We start from the raw sequence: 23,364 nt of genomic DNA, 5'->3' as shown, positions 1-23,364 counted from the left end.
TCTACTTACTATGAGATCTCTGTCTAAACACACAATTTTGCTTCATTATAAAGACATCTGTACAAGTTTTAGTACTTTGTTGCAGTAAGAAAATGTTATTCTAAACAGCTGTGTCCCACACACTTTGTTTAATGCTTCAGTGTCTGAAGCAGACATGAGTTGTTCCTTTTAGTCTAATGGGAATGATAATGGTTTGGTTTTCTAGAGAAACACAGCATATTGAAGTTGGTACAATTGAATCTTGGATTTTCCTGGAGGCTTTTGGGTTAACAATCAGGTCCTGTCCTATCTCTATTGGGAGGTGATGGGACCTTTGACAAGTAGGACCTCTTTGGACTAGTTTTGAAAACACTTTGGTTTGGGTATTTATGTGAAATATTGAGTAGTATATGCCCATAGGAAAATACTCATTAGGTCAGTTGACACCGGTAGTTAAGTCATGTAGAACTGGTCCATAATTATACAGGGGCATAACCAAGGCTGTTCTCATGGTGCTGGTGAGTGGATTATCTCCTTTGATGAATTTATCTTTGTTACTCACATTTGGGCTGTTGGGCTGATAACTTCAGCTTAATACTTGAAAAGTATAAATGGCTTATTTCCTTGGGTCTGAAACTGTTAAAAATATTGTGACTTCTGCTAATACCTTTGATGACATTCTTGCAGCCATAGGAATACATATTCTCTGTAATAAACATAAAATTTGCAGGCAAATTGATAAAACTAGTAAATATCATCCTGAGTGAGGTAACCCAGTCACAGAAGAACACACATAGAACACACAAAAGAACATATAGTATGTACTCACTGATATGTAAATACTATCCCCCATTCAAAAAAGCTTGGAATACCCGATACAATTCACATACAATAACAGATCATATGAAACCCAAGAAGAAGGAAGACTAAAGTGTGTGTGCTTTAGTCCTACTCAGAAGAGGGAAGAAAATAATCACATGACCTAGAAGGAGGGAGGGATCGGAGAGGAAGAGAGGAAGGGGAAGGAGATGGAGTGGTAGGAGCAGGTGTAGGAGAAGATGGGGGAGAAGTACAGAGGTCAGAAATTTGAACAAAGGTATGTAGCAGTCAGAGATGGGGAACTGGGGGTAGCCACTAGAAAATCCCAGATGCCAAGGACCCAAGAGGTTCCCAGGACCCAACAGGTATGACACTATCCAAAATACCCAACAAAGGGGAGAGAGAAGATGTAAAGACTATATCCAGAGGTTAGGCACAGCCCTCATTGAGAGATGGGGCCATTCACATATCTCCAAAACAGTAATCAAGAATTGCTCCTGTCAAAATAAGGTGCAGGGACAGAGAGTGGAGAAGAGACCAAAGAAAAAGCCATCCAGAGACTGTTCCACCTAGCAATCCATCCTGTCTATAGGCACCAAACCCTGACACTATGGTTGATGCCAACAAGCACTTGCTGACAGGAGCCTAATATAGATGTCCCCTGAAAGACTGTGCCAGAGCCTGACTAATATGTTTGCAGCCAAATGAGCATGTGGACCACATTGGAAGAGCTAAGAGAAGAACTGAAGGAGCTGAAGGGGTTTGCAACCTCATAGGAAGAACAATAATATCAACTAACCAGACCCCACAAAGCTCCCAGTGACTAAACCACCAACCAGAGTATATATGAAAGGACCTGTGGCTCCAGCGATGTAGCAGAGGATGGTCTTATGTGGTATCACTTGGTCCTATGGAAGCTTGATGACCCAGGATAGAAGAATGCTAGGACACTGAGGGAGGAGTAGGGGTGGGGGAGCACCCTCATAGAAGCTAGGGTGAAGGAGTGGTGGATAGGGGTATTGTGGAGGGGAATCTGAAATAAGGGATAACATTTGAAATTTAAAGAAATAAAATGACTAACAAAAAAATCTCAATCCTTTAGACCACATTCTCCACATTACACTTTTGCCCTTGTGGTCTGTCAGCAAAGTCGGTGTCATAAAACACACCTCATCATAAACTAGGTGTGCAGTTAACTCAGTGTCTTACTTGCCTAGGTTGCCAGTGCTTGCCAATCTTGCAACTTCTGTTACATTTAACTTGATTTTTTTTTTTCCACAGAAAGGAGATCATCTCAGAGAGCATTGCCCTACACCCGTGGTAGACTAGATTTCTTTTTTGGAGCTACCCAGAGTTGAACATTTTCAAGTTCACAGTGCTGTTATTTCTAATCAATCAGTTGTTTACAGTCACTCATTACCTTAGTCTTTGACACTAGTCCATGCTGTATTTTAGGCTCTTTGGACTTACCATGCTATGTCTTCATTTGTAATTTTCAGAAATCATCTCAAACGTAGAGTAGGATCTGGCTTCTCATACACCTACACTCTGGTCCACCAGTAATATGCTCCTAATTTATCAACCTAGTAAGAATTCTCACTCTGGTTCCTTTTCTTTCTAGACTTGTGCTCAGTTCAGTAGGATGCATTGTCCCCAGGCACAGTAGTGCAAGAGAAAAATGTCTTATCCACTGAGCCTTTTCCTTGGTAATGCTCATATGAAGAGGAGCAAGATTATGCAGACTTATGTCTAATATTAGATATTCTAACTGTACCATTCCTGAGCCTGATGTTTCTTTCTCTTGGCTGACATCTAGTCATAATGTTTGGTCCACCCTCACTAATAGCCTAAACAAAATTGGGCATAGGGATTCTACTGTGATTCTGTTTTCCTTTCTTGTACTCTCTCAGAATTCTTGAAGTCCTGGACTATAAAACAATATTTTCTCCTCACGGAACATATTGTCTTTTTGTAGGATTTACTGGGCTTCTACAATCGTATAAAAACAACCTTGTCCCTCCTACACTTAACAATTCCAAATAATTTCAATTTTAAGTTGGACATAATATAATAAAAGGCAAAGCTGGAATGGAAGTGGATAGTCTTCTCTTGGTAAAGGAAGAACAATCTCTATGCTACCTTGGGCTGGGTTGAATTACATGATTAAACTATTTTGACTTTGAAAAGAGTTCACAGTGGCAACAGCTAAGGTTATTACAGATGATATGACCACAATAGACATTCTCCTAATGGCCAAGGTAAAAACAGTCTCATGGCTAATATATTTCAATGAGTGACCCAGGTTTAAATTTCAACACAAATATAGGGTCAGTGTTGAATTTGAAAAGATAACTTGGATTTTTTTTGTTCCGTTTGGATTAGTCTCCAATGATATTGTAAGGTACTAATAGAGATAATATGCCAGTTTAGATTTTGTGCTGTGTAGACTCCTATTTGTAAGTGCTTTACTGATTAAGAGAAGGTGATGATCTTTCAGACTTTGTTGGTCAGAGCACTAAGAGTAGTCTGGCCTTTGGCACAATCATAACCTTGGTCAGTTGTCAAAGTTGTATGAAATTGGGATTAATACAAGCAGGCTTCAGTTTTCTCTGGCCTCATATTTAGAAACATTATGCACAGTGAGGCACTGACAGCCTTTCCTTCTGTACTGCTTCTATAAGAATGTTTCTATAACTGTGAACACAGATAAAGTCTATCCAAAGAGCAAAGTCTGACATGCATTTTGTCCATTTGCGAATTTTGGTTTTGTGAACTCTTGGATTCCTGGGTACAATGCAACCCACAATATGTAAAGATGCTCTTCATGCTGATCCCTGGGAATTGTGGTCCATGGAACTACCAAAAATAGCTGAGACATATTTGACAATTCCTAATGAGAATACTGAAATGTCTTTTGTTTTTGATTATAGGGTCTTTTGTACCAGCATCATGTTATCTTGGTTGATTAACCTGCTATTTTGTTAAAAAGCTAAAACTCTACACTTTTCATAGTTTTTTCATAGATATCTATATAACTACATATTTTATGTATCAATCTATATTATATATTATTGTATAATTATAATCATTAAAATAGTGATCATGTAAAATTATATTTTATATGATATTTTATTTATTTACATTTCAAATGTCATCCCCCTTCTCAGTTTTCCCTCTGGAAACCCCTTATCCGATTCTTCCTCCACATGCTTCTGTGAGGGTGCTTCCCCAGCCACCTACCTACTCCTACCTCCCTGCCTTGGCATTCCTCTACACTGGGGCCTTAGGCCTTCACAGGACCAAAGCTTCTCCTATTGATGTCCAAGAAGTTCATCCTGTGCTACATATGTACCTGGAGCCAGGGGTCCCTCCATGTGTAATCTTTGGTTGCTGGTTTAGTCCCTGGGATCTCTGAGGTGTCTTGTTGGTAGTTCTTCCTATGTGTTGAAAAATCTCTTTGGCTCCTTTACTACTTTTTCTTTTTCTTTTTTTTTTACTTTATTTTAAAAAACAAAGATAAATGTACAGATTTTAAAGCATTTTTGTATAAAAGTATACAAACACATTTTTTATAAGGTTGTAATTAAGTATTTGTGGGTACCTATACATACACATATGTATAGGTACTTTTTCCTATTCTTCCACTGGGGACCCCATGCTCAGTCCAATGGTTGGCTGTGAGCATCTGTCTCTGTATTTGTAAGGCTCTGGCAGAGCCTCTCAGAAGATAACTATATAAGGGTCCTGTCAGCAAGCACCTCTTGGCATCCAAAATAGGTTTGGTGACTGTATATGGGATAGATTGCCAGGTAGGGCAGTCTCTGGATGGCCTCTCCTTCAGTTTCTGTTCCACATGTTGACTCTGTGTTTCCTCCCATGAGTATTTTGTTCCCCCTTCCAAGAAGGACTGTAACATCCACAAATTTGATCTTCCTTCTTCTTGAGCTTCATGTGGTCTGTGAATTGCTTTTGGGTTAATATCCACTTATCAATGATTGCATACCATGTGTGCTTTTTTGTGACTGGGTTACCTCTCTCAGGATATTTTCTATTTCTATCCATTTGCCTAGGAATAATCATGAAGTCATTGTGTTTTTATTGTTTGTTTGTCTGCAAATTATATTAAGTCATTAAAAAGAAATATCCACATAATACTCCATAGTATAAAGTTATAAATAAACCCACAATGAACATAATATATCACATGCCCTTGTGTTAGGATTTATGAGAATCCTTTAAGTATATGCCCAAGAGTGGTTTTAGCTAGATCCTTAGGTAGATTGATTCCCAATTTTTTGATAAAATGCCATATTGATTTTCATAGTGGCTGTACAAGTTTGCATTGTTTCATGTCCTCACCACCATAAACTCTCACTTGTATTATTTTTCGTAGTCATTCTGACAGGCATAAGATTGGATAGCAAAGTACTTTACTTTTGATTTTAATTTCCCTGATGACTTAGGAAGTTGAACATCTATTTAAGTGTTTTTCACCCATTTGAGATTCCTAATATTAATAATTCACTGTTTAAATCTGCTCCCCATTTTTAGATTCGACTATTTTATCTTATGATATTTTGAGTTCCTTATATATTTTAGATATTACCCCTTTATTGTATGGTAACAATCTTTTTCAATTCCGTAGGTTGCTTCTTTGGTAAAATGGCAGTGGCCACTGGCTTACAGAAGGTTTTCAGTTTCATGAGGTTCAATTTACTAGTTGTTGATTGTAGCGGCTGCTCTGTTCTGTTCAGGAAGTTGATTCCTATTCCAATGATTCAAAGCTATTCCCCATTTTGTCTTCTATCAGGTTCAGTGTATTTGGTTTTAAGCTGAGATTTTTAAATTCTATGTGCAAATATCCAGTTTCACCAGTGCCACTTGTTGAAGACATTTACATTTTTCCTGTGTGTTTCTGACTTCTTTATTAAAATACAGGTGTCCATAGTTGTATCCACTTTTGTCTTGGTTTTTAATTTGATTCCATTGATCAGATTGTCTGTTTTTATGCCAATACTATATGGTTTTTGCTCCAGCTCTGTAGTACAATTTAAAATCAGGAATGGTAAGTCTTGCAGCAGTTCTTTTCTTCTTCAGGATTGTTTGCTGCTATCCTGAGATTTTTGTTTTTCCATGTGAAATAGAGAATGGTTCTTTTAAGATCTGTAAAGTTCAGATGTTACCACCTTTTCTGGTTCTTTACTCTCCAATCTCCTCTCCCCCTGCTTCTATGCCCCCCTTTCCACTCCCACCTCAACACCCTGGCATTACCCTACACTTGGGAAATGAGCCTTCACAGGACCAAATGCTTCTCCTGTCCTTGATGCCAGACTATACCATCCTCTGCTATAAATACAGCTGTAGCCACGAGTCCCTCTATGTGTACTCTTCGGTTGCTGGTTAAGTCCCTGGGAACTCTGGGAGGTTTGGATGGTTGATAATGTTGTTATTCCTATGAGGTTGCGAACTACTTCAGCTCCTTCAGTCCTTTCTCTAACTCATCCATTGGGGTCCCTGTGCTCAGTTTGATGGTTAGCTTCAAGCATCTTAATTTGTATCAGTCAACCTCTGGCAGAGCCTCTCAGGAGACATTCATATCAGGCTCCTGTAAGCAAGCACTTCTTGGCATCAGAAATAATGATGGGGCTTGGTGGCTGCATATGTGATAGATCCCCAGGTGGAGCCATCTCTGGATAACCTTTCCTTCAGGCTCTTCTACACTCTATGTTCTTGTATTTCCTCCTGTGAGTATTTTGTGTCCTCTTCTAAAAAGGACTAAAGGATCCACATTTTGGTCTTTCTTTTTCTTGAGCTTCATATGGTCTGTGAATTACATCTTCATTGCTCCAAGATTTTGGGCAATATCCACGTATCAGTGAGAAGAAGATATATTCTTTTGTTTGAGGATGAAATGACCTATAGATATCTGTCAAATGCATTTGGTTCATAATTTCTGTTAGTTTCACCGTGTCTTTGGTTAGTTTCTGTTTTCATTATGTGTCCATTGAGGAGTGTGGGATGTTGATGTCTCCTACATTTACTGTGTGAGGAGCAATGTGTACTTTGTCTTTAGTAATATTTCTTTTATGAATTTGGGTGCCCTTGCCTTTGGAGCATAGATGTGCAGAATGGAGAGTTCATCTTGATAGATTTTTTCTTTGATTAGTATGAAGTGTCCTTCCTTATCTTTTTTGATAACCTTTAGTTGAAAATCTATCATATTTGATATTAGAATGGCCACTCCAGCTTGTTTCTTGAGACCATTTGCCTGGGAAAATTTTTTCCAGCCTTTTACTCTAAGGCAGTCTCTGTCTTTGTTACTGAGATTTGTTTCCTGTATGCAGCAAAATGCTGCGTCCTCTTTATGTATCAAGTCTATGCCTTTTTATTAGAGAATAGAATTCATTGCTGTTAGGAGATATTAAAGAAAAGTGATTGTTGCTTTCTGTTATTTTTGCTGTTAGAGGTGATATTACATTTGTATGAGTATCTTCTTTTGGGGTTGTTGAAATAAGATTACATTCTTGCTTTTTCTACAGTGTTGTTTCCTCCCTTGTGTTGGAGTTTTTCATCTATTATCATTTTTAGAGTTGGATTTGTGAAAAGATATTGTATAAATTTAATTTCTTCATGGAATATCTTGTTTTCTCTCTCTATGTTAATTGAGAATTTTTTTTAGGTATAATAGCCTGGGCTGGCATTTGTGTCCTCTTAAGGTCTGAATGACATCTGCCCAGGATTTTCTGGCTTTTAGTGTCTCTGGCGTGAAGTCTGTTGTAATTCTAATAGGTCTGCCTTGATATATTACCTCCCCTTTCCCTTTACTTTTAATATTCTTTCTTTGTTCTGTGCATTTGGTGTTTTGATTATTATGTTATGGGAAGAATTTTTTTCTGATTAAGTTTATTTGGAGTTCTGTAGGCTTCTTGTAGGTTCATGGACCTCTCTTTTTTTAGGTTAGGTAAGTTTTCTCCTATAATTTGTTGAAGATATTTACTGGTACTTTAAGTTGAGAGTTTTTGCTCTTTTCTATCCATATTATCCTTAGGTTTGATCTTCTCATTGTGCCCTGAATCATTTGGATGCATTGTATTAAGAGTTTAATGCATTATCTTTGTCTGTTATGCCAATGTCTTCTATGCTATCTCCTGTGACAGAGACTTTCTCTTCTATCTGTTGTATTCTGTTGGTGATGCTTGCATCTATGACTCCTGATCTCTTTCCTATTATTTTTTTATCTCTAAGATTGTCTTTCTTTGTGATTTCCTTATTATTTCTATTTTCATTTTTAGGTCTTGGTTGGATTTGTTCAATATATTCACCTGTTTGGTTGTATTTTCCTGTATTTTTTAAGGGATTTTGTTTTGTGTGTTTCTTCTTTAAGAACTTTTACCTGTTGTCTTATGTTCTCCTGTATTTCTTTAAATGAGTTATTTGTGTCTTTCTTAAAGTCCTTCATCATCATCATGAAATGTGATTTTAAGTCTGGATCTTGATTTTCCAGTGTATTGGGGTATCCAAGATGTGTTGTGATAGGAGAACTGGGTTCTTGTGCTTGCCTCTTGCCATCTGGTTATCTCTGGTGTTAGTTGGTCTCGCTGTTTCTGACTGAAGCCTGCCCTTTTGTGAGCCTGTGAGTCTATGAACTAAGGAATAACAGTGCTCCTGGGAGATCAGCTCTCTCTCTGCGAGATTTGGGTTCAATTCTGGGGCACAGATGAAAACTAGAAAGATTCTGTCACCAATTTCTCTGTGGTATCTGAGCCTTGTGGTCTCCTGGTAGGACCCTTGTTTGCCAGTTATTATAACAAAAGTGTTTATCTCACTCAAGGACTTTGGAACACAGCACTCCAGGGACACCAGCTCTCTTTGGGTGAGCTTTAGATCTGGAGAGCTGTACCACAGTGTTAACTCAGGGCACAGATGGAGACCAAAAGGACTATTAGTCTATTCTCAAGAAATGCACAGTGTAAAAGCATAAGTACCTGCATATCGATGTAAAAGGATAAAATACTGAACGAAAAACATGTAGAAGATGCAAACTACTAAATTCTAAGAAGTAATATTTTGTCTCTAAAAGGAACATGGAAAGCTATCCTCTGTTACACATTCATGGAAAAGATTGTAAGTTAAAAAGAACTGTGAGATTTCCATTACACACATGTGATAGACTGGTTACAACTGCAGTAAGATTTCAGTTGTGCCCACATGAAAGACAAATTGAACTGATAAAGTTTCATATTATCCAGTGTTGCTGATCACCTAAGGGGAACAGGAATCATGCACTGTGGGTACAAGTGCAAATTCACAGAAGTGCCTTAGAGAGGAATGTGAAGGCTGGTGAGACTTCTTTTAATGTGGGGAGAACTGAATTGTCAGCTTATCTTTCCTTCTTTCCCTCTCCTCTCATTCTTTCTTCCTGTCTTCTCTACTGTATAAGACATTCCAACATTCTAAGAAGATATACTTTCAATGAGAAAACTAAAGAGATGATTTTCTGAAATCATAAAACTTTTATTCTTTAGAATTGTTTTTTAGAAAGTAGAAAATATTTTTCTTATCTGTTAAGTTCCTAGTGTTATTAGGAGGTTTGTTTAATTTGTATTAATGCCTATTTACTATTTATAAAATTTTATCTGTGACAAACTATATAATCAATTTCAGTTTTTGGACTAAAGCTATGTCTATTACTCCTATTGAAACTAGAATTGAGGTGTGAAGGAGAACATATTCTTTGATAGGAAGAAGGAATACATCTATAAAGTAGATCAAGTAATTTCTAGAAAGTTACTTTTTAGCTATTTTACTCTTCAGGTGTTGATATTTTTAACCATGAAGCTCAGAGACAAAAGGGAAAAGTGTAATTGAGAACATGGTGAATTTGAAGAATGAACATTTTATAATTTACATCTATTTATGGAGTACCAGTGGAGCTAGACAGCTCGGACTGCAATAATAGGATACCACTGGCTTACATATCAGAGCTCTTGTCTCAGGTTGCTGAGGGCAGAAAGTCAAACGTCTTGATGTGCAGACTTAGTCTCTACCGAGGTCTATTTTCATGACCTGTGCACAGCTGTATCTTTTTTATACACATACCCTTGGCATCTTTTCTTTTCCTTATCAAAGAAGATCTATTAGAAGAGGGATTTATCCTTTTTATTTTTTCTTTTTTTTTCTCTGAATTATCTCCTTAGAAGTCTATTTTAAGTTATAATCATACTAGGAGGTAGGGTTCTGAAATACACATTTTGGGGACCCGGGTTGCATAAATAGTGTCAGCCTTTTCAGTTCAATTGTGGTGAGCATTCTGGATGCACTGGTGAGTAAAACATATATTCCTTCCTTTCTGGAAATTGTGTTTCAGATGGAGGCAACACATTATGAATAACAATAAATAGATTAAGATGATAAGTGTTATGAAAACACATGTATACATATACCAAAGAACAGTAGACAGAGTTACTAGTGTATATATATATATCTTGTGTAGGTTACATTGTCAAATGAATTAAACTTTCTGGAGTAGTTGACATTGATAGAAACCTTGAAGAACATAGGGTATTCACTGCCTTTGACAACTTTTGTGTTTTCTTAGTTAAGAACAAAGGGTGGTAAAAAGAGGACGTGGAAGGCATAATTTAGTCAGATTGTTTTGTTCTGGCCTTGCAGAAAATAACACAATCAATGCTATGATTAGATTTGATTGATAGAAATTAATATATTTCAGAGATGACATGTTACAGATAAAAACTGGAAACACAAATGGCTTTACTGCTTCACTTGAACTCCTTGAGAACCATTGTCTTTTTGTGAAGCTTGTTGTGAATAGACAACCTTCTCTCCAACCTTTAGTCTAGTTGCAATGTTAACAGGCCAACACTTACTGTAGCAGGAAAGACCAGTGGGTTATCTCATTATTTACACTCACAACTATGTTGATGAACTCTAAAAGCCTGGTGAGAACATGAACTATCAGCCAAAGGTGTTTATGGAGTGCACCTCAGATTGTGCTTTCCTCACAGCTAAGAAAACAAGCCTGTTGTCAACTTTTGATTATTCATGTGAAAGAAAATGAACATATCAGTAATTAACATAGAAGATAATCTGTGTTTTACACTTAGCAGAATGTAGGAAATGTCAAATAGAAGAATCAATCCTGGATGTTATCAGTGGCCCAGGTCAGGATGACCTACCTCAAGGTGGTGCAGATTAACACGATAGCAACCACTACATGGGGATAAGGGAAAAGAGAAACCCAGGCAGCCATGAGTATACATTCTAATTCTAGATCAGATGATGAGGGGATCTTCCCCTTTTTAACTTTTTATTTCCAAAGAAGATGGCAGAAAGCAGGTGGGCCGAACATAGTGTACTAGACTGTCTTATACTCTAAATAAATAACTTCCTACATATTAGACCTTGGACCGAGTTCTAGAGGTACAAAATAAGCCAGTACATATTTTATTGTAGATGTTATAATGAACTTGGTAAGACTTAAATATGGACCAATAGCCAATGTCATGGTATTATGTAGAGAGAACTCTAAGACTCAAACAGGAAGAAGCTAGTTCAGAGCTAAGAGTTTTTCAGGAGGACCCAAAGTTTGACTTCATTTTATTGGAGGACTTTGACTTAGCTTTGTGGTCGTAGTCATACAACAGACAACAATCAAGCAGTCCTTGTGTTGAGCAAGCATTTATACTAAGCTTTGGTCTAACAAATGTTATTCCAGGTTAGTGCACTGCTAATGATGAACAGGTCTTAATAAACTCATGTGTTAGGTTCTGCTGGACTTGAGAAGTGGGTGTTCAGTGTCTAAACATTTGATGGTATATCTAATGTGAAGAAATTTGAGTCTCCTGAAGATGATGAAACAGTGTGATGAAGGTGGGGAAAGTAAGCAGGTGTGCTGAGGGAAACTACAGATGCTTCCAGTCAAGGTGTGCAAGAAAGAGCAAAGGTAATGAAAAAGAGAGGGAGAGGGAGAGGAAGAGGGAAAGAGGGAAGGTGAGAAACAGAAAGATAAGAGAGAAACAGAGGCAGAAAGAGAGGGGGTGGAGGGGGGAGGGAGAGAATATGGAACAAAAATGAAATAAGTAAGGCTTCATATATTTTGAGAAAGGGTGAAATGATTCAGGCTTGAGACTTGCACATATAAATATTTATGATGAAGTAATAGAATAAACCTTAGAGAATTTTTAAGCTTTGCATCATTCTGGTTTTAGGAAGACTGGTTTAGTCAAAAAAAAGAGGAGAGAGAGGGGGTAGAGAATAGGGTAGCAGGAACCAATTAGGATTAGTCTGGGCTAAACATCATGGTGATCTAAATCACAAGTCTGTAATGGGGAAAGAGAAGAATGCAAGAGAGTAGTAATGGCAGGGCTTGACAAGTGACAGAATGACAATGGTATTTCTGAGGTGAGGGACAAGACTGACTCTGTGTTGTCCTATTTCTTCAGCCATTTAGTGATCAGCCATGACATGCTGATTGTATAGCAAAAATTACAGGATAAACAACCCTGAGACCTTAATAAAAAGGGGTTCTCTCTAGTGTAAGTACATTTTAATAGGTTTTAAATCTCCTGAGTCTAAGAAACTCATATCTTATTTTAATCTGCTTTGGAATGCTTTTTTTTCTCCCTGGAACTTGATACATAGTTCTTTGGCTGAAATTAACTAGCCATATAAAAAGGTAGGATCTATGTACACACTTAAATTAAATAAACGTTCCAGGGAAATAGCACCACTTCCAGTACTGAGTACATTTAGATCATAACAGATTAACAACGGTACTATTTTGAACATTTTTACATATTGCTTGAAAGAAAGGGAGTTCTGCAAGTGTGAGCTGACAGTTTTTTTCCCTCTCTTACAACTTTATTTAAAAAAAGAGAATTAAATATACAGATTTTTAAAGGCATTTTGGCATGAGACTATATGAATATTTTTTGTCAGTACTTAATTATTTTAGAGGTTTGATAGCATGCACTGAAATCCCACTAGTTACCACAAGCATAAAGTACATGTAGGACAGAATGTAACATGAAAACAGCTTTCGTGGTGAGTATAGATTAAGCTTAATAATGATCTTTGAATACCAAAAATTGCCACAAGGCTATATTCTTAGCTCTTGGGTTATTAGTGATTTAAAGTCCAGGTGTACCACACTCTGAGAGGGTGCTGTACATCACCCCCCCCCCCAGGAGCTGACATATGTGGACAAAACATACAACTGTCTTCTCCTTTGGTTTAATTCAACTCATGTCTCTACTGGTAGAGCTTTCTGGATCATTAACCATTCTAAAACCCAGGGCTATTTTTGTCGCATTTGTTATGGTTGTTCAAAGGCTGAGCTTTCGAGACAAAGTCAATTTCTATGGACTAACTCTGTAGAGAAAGTTTTATGAGTGTTTCATCGATAATGTTCAGTTGACGAAGTAATTGGTGTTCCAGGCCCATTTGGACTGAAGAGCTTTTGTTCGGAAACCTGTGGTTTAAATGCATAACAAAAGCAAAGACTCCTTAATGGTCCTTGCTTTGAAATTAGAATGTGATTACTTTAAAACATGGATAGTTTTATTGCCTTAAACTATTTTTAACCTGCCATTCCTTTTGTTAATGGTCTCCATCATTGCATGCTGTGGAGAAGAAAAGGTAGCAGAAAATTCATATTGGCTCAGAGCTAGGTTAGGACCTGCAGAGAACTGGAGGATGAGATGTTATTTTTTGACCCTAGTGATCATTAGTCTGCTCGATGCCTCCCCTAAAGCTTCATATAGGTGTTGCCAGCCCAACACTTAGAGCCTAATTGGAGCAAGCCGAGTAAAAGGTTATCCAATCTTTCTTCTGTCAGATGCTGTATGAATTGGAAAAGCACAGGTAGTCATGGTGAGTGTGAATATACTTCATATACATAAGCTTTTCATGACATAACTCTTATCCCTTGAAACATGTAAGAGCAAGACACAATTTTTTTAAACAAATGTGGAGTTTAAAATCATTACTTGTGCTTAGTAAGACTGAGGGAAAAATAGATTAATTTTTCTAAGACTGTTGATGCTCATGCACTTGACCTAGAAACAGTTTAAGGTGAGGAAGTCTTACCCGGCCATACATGCTCTGATAGGCCCCGGCTATCATCTGCCTCTGAGCATTGCTGCGTTGTGTTAGAATGTCAATCAGCATGTCTTTGTTGCAGTCTAGAAAAAAGCCATGATAATAATAATAAAAAATAGCTCCTACTCAATACCTAGGAAGACTCCATCTTTTATGGACTAAAACAAATGGGCAGGTGTTAAACCTATTAGCACTTTACACTTTTAAATACTATTGGATATCCATCTCATAGCAATGTTTGATGAATCCTACATGTCACCAAGTATATTTAACAGGTCTGGCTTATAATTAAGTTGTGTTAATCAAATAGGGCTGCTTTTGTAGGACCCACAGAAGAAAGAGGAGAAGAAACACTGAAGAAAATAATGAAAGCGCAAGGTATTTTCACTTTTTGTTGGGTGAAGAAAGCCTATCAAATTGTGGATAGGACACGGCCTCTTTCATCCATTACATAGACTGTCCTTCTGTGTTGTGCACCCTCCACTCATTCATATCACAATACCACATGGTGTGATATAACATGACATATCATATATCGCATTCCAACACTCCTAGAAGTCATATTTCATAATTGTTTTCTATTGTGCTTTATTTCTGACTATTCAGAGTAACTTGACTAAAGTGTAGACTGATTCATTTTTATCAAAAGCCTCATGACCTCCTTTTTTTAGGGTTATTATCTTAGGAAACACAGAAGTATACCTACTTCTCTCCTGAGAGATATAACTATTCTTGCTTTTAACAGTTTTAAAAACTGGAAATAGTTTTATAGTTTATCTATCTATCTGTCTGTATGCCTATATATCTATCATCTATCTATCTATCTATCTATCTATCTATCTATCTATCTATCTATCATCTATCTATCTATCTTCATCATCTACCTAGCTACCTTTTATTCACTCATGCCATTCATTTGTCTAACAAAAGAATACAAAGATGGAAGATTTAGAGAGAGAAGACTGTGAATATATTTATAAATAATAAATAGAAAATTTTTATTGACTTCCACTGTTTTTCTTATAATCATAATATTAATTGAGATACTATACCTAATCTCTTTTGGTTGTTTTGTTGATATTATACATATATGATCTTTCTGATATACTCTGTGTTTATAAGTTTTCATAGCATTTTATTAACTATTGCATAATAATTTTAAATGGATCTCAAAAATTTTATAAAAGTGGGTTAATTAAAATACAGAAACTAAATACTGATATAAAAGGAAGAGAGCTCATTATTCATTGACTTTTTTAGAGAGATAATAAAGAATATTATAAATTACTCTATGCTCCAAATTTTAATTGTCTAGATAAATGAATTAATTTCTTCAAAGATATGATCTAATCAAATGTATACAAGGAAATTGACAATTCGAATAGATCTATAGCTATAAAATCAAATCAATAATTAATAGTGTCTTAGAATCAAAGCATTAATATTAGATATTTCAATAAAGAATCCAAATTTTTAAAAGAGAAAAACTGGTTATCTCCAATTTCTTCCACCCATATTAATCCAATTATGCCAATCTGTATTAATCTAACATTCAAATCAGAGACAGACATTACAGGTAAGCTGCTGACAACGATTTTTCATGAACAATGTGCACCTTCCAAAAAAAAAAAAAAAACCTGCAAAAATTGAATACAACAGTGTGTATTTATACATAGTTCTAACAGTAGACAGTCAGTGGAACCTAAGCCACAGACAGTTTAAACAAACAAATTTATATGACTATAAGGAAAGTTGTTGAAAAAGGTACTTGACAAATCACAACAGCTGTTCAAGACAAAAATTGGAGTCAAAGTAGGAATCAAAAGAAACTTCTTCAGTTTGATAAAGGACAGTGGCCAAATTCCATGGCTATTGTTATGTTGAGAAGGGTCCTCCACAAAGTGAAGGTGGCCACACTTGGCTGAGTAGATTTCAAAACAGATTCCTTTCGACACCTGTACCCCTTTGCTATGATTTAAAAATGTAGGTTAATAATTGTTTCAGTTATCCAGTATCACATGGAGATTTGAAAAATATACAGTTTTTAGCTTAAAAAATTCACAAAGCTCTTCTGAGAATATACATGTGTGTAAATAGCTAGTAATGGTGGTGAGTTAAGAATCTGACTGTATCATTAGGAAATGTTCAGCTCAGAAGTATTTCCTCTTAGGTTGAATGAGTACGCCTTCTATAACTTTTGCTAAAATTACTTATTTTCAATTGTTTTGGAGTGCACTTTTTCATTTTCATAGTTAATTAAGTAAAATTATCTGAGTAAAATGTTAATAATTATCTTTTCTAATTTCACTTGTTCAAAGTTATTAAAATAAACATACTCTTAATACGTTTGAAACCTGTGTTCTTGCTCTGGTTTGCTTTTCCCCGACACTGTACCATCAAATTCCAAACACTGAAATATTTCACCTTAAACCTCACAAAAACAAACCAACCAACAAACAAAATTATGACAGTCAAAATTAATCCATGTTTTCACTCTTAGATTGTGATGACAGGAAAATCAAAACTGTAGAAAATAATAATAATAATAATAATAATAATAATAATAATAATAATAATAATAATTTTGTGATCAGATTGCTCTGGCATTTAGTTCTCAAGAAAAATCAGTCATGTTCCTGAAAAATAGTACTTTATCTCCGTAGGTTTTTCTAGTAATTATTGATGTTTCAAAAGACATAAAATGCTTTCCAACTCTGAAAGCCAAATTCAGAGAACATATTTAACACTTATTTTCCTATGTGTGATATACTACTAATGATGGACACACAAAGGGATGTAGTGTGTATTCATGTTCAGATCAAATATACACACAGAGATTAGAGCAAGAGTAAGGGAGAGGTAGAGAGAGAAGGGGAGAAAGGGGGGGGAAAGAGGTAACCTTACTCCGAAGATAAGACTTATGAATGGGTTTAACGTTTTCTTTTTTTTTTAATAATAATTTCTTTTATGTTGTCTGTGACTATCTACCTGCTTATTTAGAAGTCTTTAAAAACTCAGTTTGTTCAAGGAAAATATACGACTATGTTTCACATCAAAACTTTAAGAATTCTTAATGGATTAAAAACAGTTTTCCTTCCTCTTTTTTGTACATTTCTTTTCTAAACTCTGATCTTATCATATGAACATCAGTTTTCTAAGCAAAGTTCCACATGCTAGGAACTCGGAGACTAATCTGCACGAACAATGAACAGGCATGAGGTAAATGATCAGCAGAAGAGGAGTATGGAGAGATGCCTGGGATGGCACAGTTAGAGCCTTAGAGAAAGGAGCAGAGGGGATGTCCATCTGCGGAACTTAAGTTAAAAACAGGCAAGAGAAAAAAAATAGCATCTCAGGCAAGGAGTGTATTGGGACAGTTTATGAGGTGTGGGAACACAGAGCCATTTGGGACATCAGACTAGTTTTGGGTGCAAGAGTAAGTAGCAACAGAATCTTCTAGAAGGAAAATGAATGCAGAGGTTGACAGGATGTGGTACTTTTTGTGGAAGCTTTTTGAGGAGTTGACAGTGAGGTATTTCAGGGCATAAGAAAAACATTTTAGGACCCAAGTTGTAATTCCTCCTCAATGTCTGGTCTCCCATTATATTCTTCTAATTCTATATTCTTATATCCATCTTCTAAAATAATCTTAGTTTACATTCATGATACCATGTTAACATGAGGTTAAAAAAAGCTATACAATAATGAAATCATTGTTTCCTAGGCTTACCGAATCCTTGGAGTGCTCCACCTAGCATTTGGGCATCCATTACAGGATTGAAATTTGGAGCTGGGGAGATGGTTCCTTGGACCTGGTAGGAAAAGACAACACTTAAGGAGATTGTACTAATTTCCATGGAAAGTTTCAACAAAATAATCTACATAAATGCTTACAAAAATGTGTTCTCTAGGCTTAAACTAGTCTACCTCACTGATGTTTATGAGACATAGCATAATGGTGTCTTAAATACAGAAAGCTGATTTGATTTGATATTTTATTCAGTGGCTTCTGTGAATATGTTGCCATATATTATTCAGATTAAAAAGCAGAGATCTTAGGATCAATAATAAAAAGATTTAAAATCAAATTTAAAACATATTTTTTAATGATGTTAACTTATAGAATCTTAAAAGAAAACCATATTATAATATTCAGGCCATTCATCTGAACTATAAGTGCCATTCATCATTATAGTTTTTGCCCCCACCCCCAAAGCAAACCTAAAAGCATATTCAAAAAATAAAATATTTGGATGTGGGTTTTAGAATTTCTAAAAAGTTGAGGAGCATATATAAATTTGAGATTACTATTTGAAGAACCCAGCTGCAGAGAAAACATAAAAAAAATGACCCCCACTTGTCTTGACAATAATAAAATAGCAGAATATTTCTGGAAGGTGTTGAGTCACATGGTCTGACATCAGATAGGGCCAGCTAGACTCGGTACCTAATGTTCACCCTCAATAGGAAGAGTTGCCAATTAGATATTATTAAGAGCATGGTTCTCTACATTTTTTTTTTGTCAGTGTATCTGGTACTCTGAAAGATAAAAAATGCTGTCTTATAGTAATAGAGCCTATGAGGATTTAAAAACTCATTTACTGACCTAATGCTCTGGGGATTATTAGGTGATTATGTAGCTCTCTAGTACCCACTGTCTAGTGGAAGATTAATTAGTTAAAAAGAAAAAGACTGATCCATAGTTTATTGTTAAATGAATATGAATCCGTTGATACCAAAATACATAGAAAAGGATTTGGAGTGTTAAATGCTCTTTTTCTTTCAGTTATATGTAGATTAAATTTTAAACAATATTAATAAAATATATAGTTGTAAATTTGAAAGAGACAATTGCATAATATATGGTGTATTAATATTTTTAAACTTAGAAGTATGTCTATGAGGGTGAAGTGTGCTCTGTGCTCTTTGAGCATTCATAGAGACAGATATATGTCATTGAAAATAAGGGCAGCCAGGTACAATAGCTCACTTGTGCCATTCTACTGTGTCTCGAGCCTCATTTGGGAAGCTGAGGCAGCAGGAGTATGTGACTTCAAGGCAAGCTTTGTCTACATAGTAATTTTTGCATAGCCAGGATTGTAGAGGAAGGTTCTCAAGAAACAAAACACCTGCTACCAAGAACACATTCTTCCTCTTCATTGCCCCAGCACATCAATTTACAAATGAATACCCAGTTTACTTCCAAGGTCTCAAGTTTATTGCACATGACCTTGAGAAGATCTTCCCTTGGATCTAGCCCAAGTTATAAAGACTATCTGTTAAGTAAAAACACCCTATTTTAACTTACATGTCTAACAAATGTCATATGGTGGCTCATAGTCAGGATGACAAGTGTTTCTTTCATTTATTAAATTAAGCTTAGGTAGCAGATTTTACTACAAATGTTTAGATATTCATAATTTAAATATTGTTTTATTTATTTTGTTGTATGTGTATGCATCTCTGTTTCAGTGTATGTAAGTACAGCATGTATGTACAGATTAGAGATAGATACTGGATCTCTAACAGTTGGAGGGGGTATAATCTGAGAAGTGAATCCAAGATCTTTGCAAGTGCAACAGTGGTCTTAATTTCTGAGTTCTCTCTCCAGCTTAGACATTTTATTTATAATGTTTCAATCCTAGATGAATTTAAGATTTAAATATTGGAAGTACTAGTCACTTAACTTTAACTGTGAGATTATGATACCATCACTCTCAGTTATAAAATATATATACCTATGTATTTCATTCACTCAGGAAAGAACTTTTAAGAATATATTGTTTCAGGCAATATTACCTTTTCAACATATTTAGCTATATGGCTATTGATTTATCATAATGCACCCTAAGCTCATTTCTATATGTACATCCTCTCTCATTATCAATATCTATCAGAGTATATTTGATACATAGGTCAATTTGATACAGAATAATCTTCAGCCCATATTTTATATTATGTGTCCCTTGTGGAGACTTATAGGAGTATGTGAATCATCATCACTACATCCACTGTTAGAATATCACACAGTAGCTTCAAGGCTGTAAGTGTCCTCTACAGTTTCTTCCCTGCTGTAAGAGGTACCTTCTTTTGTGCTATGATAGTAATTGGAAGTGAACACACCACTTGAAAATTATCACTCAGTATCTTAATAATCTTAAACTTGATATATGATACTAGCCAGATACAAACACATTTTTCGATTTTAAGGGAGAAAAAGAAATCAAAGCATTTAAAAAATCATGAACACTAACACCCAGTGTATCAGTAATGTAATGTCTTAGCTGGAACAGTATGACAAGCAAAGGTCATATGGAGGAAGAAATAAGAAAGGAAGATATTAAAGTATTTACATTTGCAGGTAACATAATTTTATACATTAAATATCCTACAGACTACACCAGAAAACTTTTATAGCTGATAAACACACTCAGCAAAGGAGCAAGATATAAAACTAATGCACAGAACTTAGGAGCCTTCATTATACTAATAATAAATACAGCAATAAAGAAATCAGCAAAATAATACTAGCTTATTTCTTTTTCTTTGTTTTAAAAGACAAGAAAGTTGCTCCCTTTATTAATATGACCAAATTGTCAACCATACATGGATATTGGAATTATGCAATTAAGAAAATGGTGGTATTTATTTAATGGGATCCAGTATTTTCACTGTTGCAATGCAGGTTAATAAAAAAACTAAGAGAAGGAGCTGCAGTTTCACATAGACTGCCATGACTAGTGGAGGAAATCCCAGAAAGACCTCATGAGTTGCTAACTATAGATGCAAATGATCATACATGGAAACATTTGTGTGTGTTTGTGCATGTGTGTATGTGTATGCAGTTATTTTATTAATTGGCACATATCTTCATGTCTTTCAAGCATATGGGATTTGTCTCTCAGTAGCATTTGTAACTTCAGCATGCAGCTTCTAAACATATTATATTAGATAAGTATTTCATCAGGTAATATTTTTTTTTAATTTTATTGAATATATTTTATTTACATTTTGAATGTCATCTGCTTTCCTCATTTCCCCCTTATAAACCCTCTATCTCATCCCCCTGCCTCCTGTTTTGATGAGGGTGCTCCTCCACCCACCTAACCACTTCTTCCTCCCTGCCTTGACATTTCTCTATACTGGGGCATTCAGCCTTATTTATTTTTCTATTGCTATAACAACATTGTAACCAACAAAACATATAAAAAGAAGAATTTATATGCTGAAATTGACAGTTTCAGTGGGAGAGTCTGTGACTATCATGGTGGAGAATATGGCAGAAAGAAGACAGGCATGGCACTGGAGCCCTACTTAAGAGCTCACATTTTGAGATAACAATTGGCAGCCCCTGTTAATCCTTCCCAAACAGTTCCACCAACTGGGGACCAAACATTCAAACATAAGAGCCTACAGAGGCTATTATGATTCAACCCCCCACAAAAATCATTCTTCACAGCAAAAAAGAAAAGTATCTTAAGAAATGAAAGACTTAGAAAACACCAAAAGATGGAGGCTCCTCCCACCATTATTGATTGGCATGCTTCATGTGTGTCATGTGTGAAAATGTTTATCCTATCAAAAATAATGTACAGATTTCATGCAATACCACTAAGTATTTAATGCAATTATTCACATAACTTTAAAAATATGATTTCAAATTTTATGTCAAGATACCCATCATAGCCCAAACAATCTTTAATAATAGAAAAATAAAAAAATAGTAACAAAATTCATAATAATAAAGGTATTGGAGGTATCACTCTAGAGTTCAGTTCATATTACAGAATTATTTCGGTCTTTATTTCTGATGAGAAAATACTGCTGGGAAAGATACAATATCTGGAAGGAGGAGTTTATGACGTCTGGCCTACCACAGGGAATTAGGTATGTTCTCATCAGAAACTGAAGAAAGAAGAATTTACATATTTATGCCACATATTTTTATGATTATAAGCTGGGTGTGATAGTGAGTCAAGAAAACTTGTGTGTAGGTGAAGTTACCTTTAGCACTATTTCTCATGCAGGAGATTTTCACATATAGATGTATGAAACTGTTTTACAGGTTTGCAGAATTACAGATTTTTCAGGAGACAACAGTTTAACAAAGCATCTACTTTATTTGTAATATACAGAGTGTACCATCTACAAGTACCTAGGTTCAAAATTTTTCAGTATGCTTTGTTTTGAAACAAATCCATCACAGTATTATATATGTTTTTAGTTGAAGGCCTAGTAGCTCTTTGGTTAATGGATGAGTTAATTTTTAAAATCATTGCAGATTTCAAACAATTCCCTGTAGTGTACAAAGAATGATTCCTTATAAAGGAGAAATACTGTTTGGTTGTGGTCCATAAAAAATCTCATGCACATCAACATAATTATCTCAAGGGATTAGGACAGTGTGTATCAATGTTTTGTCTTGGACCTCAGAGAGATTTAAATTTAAGTTTCTTTTGTGTCTCTAAGCAATTGTGTAGATACAGAAGTATTTAAATCCAATGTATCTCAGTTTCTTCAGTTACAAAATAGAGATAATATGCTTTTAATATCAGGGTCCTCTAGCACTAAAGTATCTTTTGAGTTAAAACTTGGGAAAATGCTCAACATTTTGAAAATGGCAACTATCAGAGTAGTCATAATCCATGGAAGAAAACATATTAGATGCAAGCACAACAAAAGAGTACTGAGAGAGATTAATAGATTTTGGAAAAAATGACTCCACAGAACACAATTCAGTATAATTAATTTAGTAATAATCAAACAGACAAACAAGCATTATAAATATGAAATATGCACACACATGTTAAAATTTCTGTCATCTTTTCTTTTTTATATAAATGTCATTTTCTTTTTTATAAATTGAACAATTTTATTTAAAAAGCAAAGATAAATGTAGAGATTTTAACCATTTTTGCATAAAAGTATATGAATACATTTTTGTCAGTACTTGATTGTTTTAAAAGTTTGATTGTATGCATTAAAATCTTACTAGTTAAATGTCATTTTCTATTATTTAATGCTTAAGAAGAATGTTATAAAATATGCAAGATAAAAAATAATATTTTTTACCTCAGGATATTATTTATTTCTCCAATAAAGAATAACTGATAACATATATCTCTATTTTAAGAGATCAGGTGGAACTCAGAACAGAAGGAATATATCTCCATAAAGTAAAAGCAATACACAAAAAACTACACTTACATTTGATTATATTGGAATAAACTTGAAAAATTCCATTAAAATCAGGGCCAAAGCAAGGGTGACAGAGATATTGGTACTGAGAGTGGTTAGTATACATATAATTACAATGAAAAATGTTAAGTATGGTGATCATAAAATATTTATGCAAGATTAGATTAGTATAAGATACTGAACTCTCTAGTCTAAGTTTTTATATACTAAATTCACAGGGAAATCAATAAAATTAAAGAATATAGAATA

General features: G+C 35.2%; 1 protein-coding gene across 1 annotated transcript in view; it reads right to left on the bottom strand.

Moving 5' to 3' along the window:
- ANXA10 (annexin A10) overlaps positions 1-23,364 on the bottom strand; it is a gene marked incomplete at both ends in the record, with an annotated part of 78,719 nt that overhangs the window by 33,597 nt on the left and 21,758 nt on the right. Inside the window, 2 exons of the mRNA XM_080928711.1 lie at positions 13,906-14,000; positions 17,648-17,729. Coding sequence (XP_080784837.1) covers positions 13,906-14,000; positions 17,648-17,729 — 177 coding nt within the window. The remainder of the gene's footprint in view (positions 1-13,905; positions 14,001-17,647; positions 17,730-23,364) is intronic.

This window comes from Micromys minutus (assembly GCF_963924665.1).
Source record: "Micromys minutus genome assembly, chromosome: 14".
Lineage (NCBI taxonomy): Eukaryota > Metazoa > Chordata > Mammalia > Rodentia > Muridae > Micromys > Micromys minutus.
Note: the sequence above shows the minus strand (reverse complement) of the source record. Positions and strands in the feature narration are given on the sequence as shown.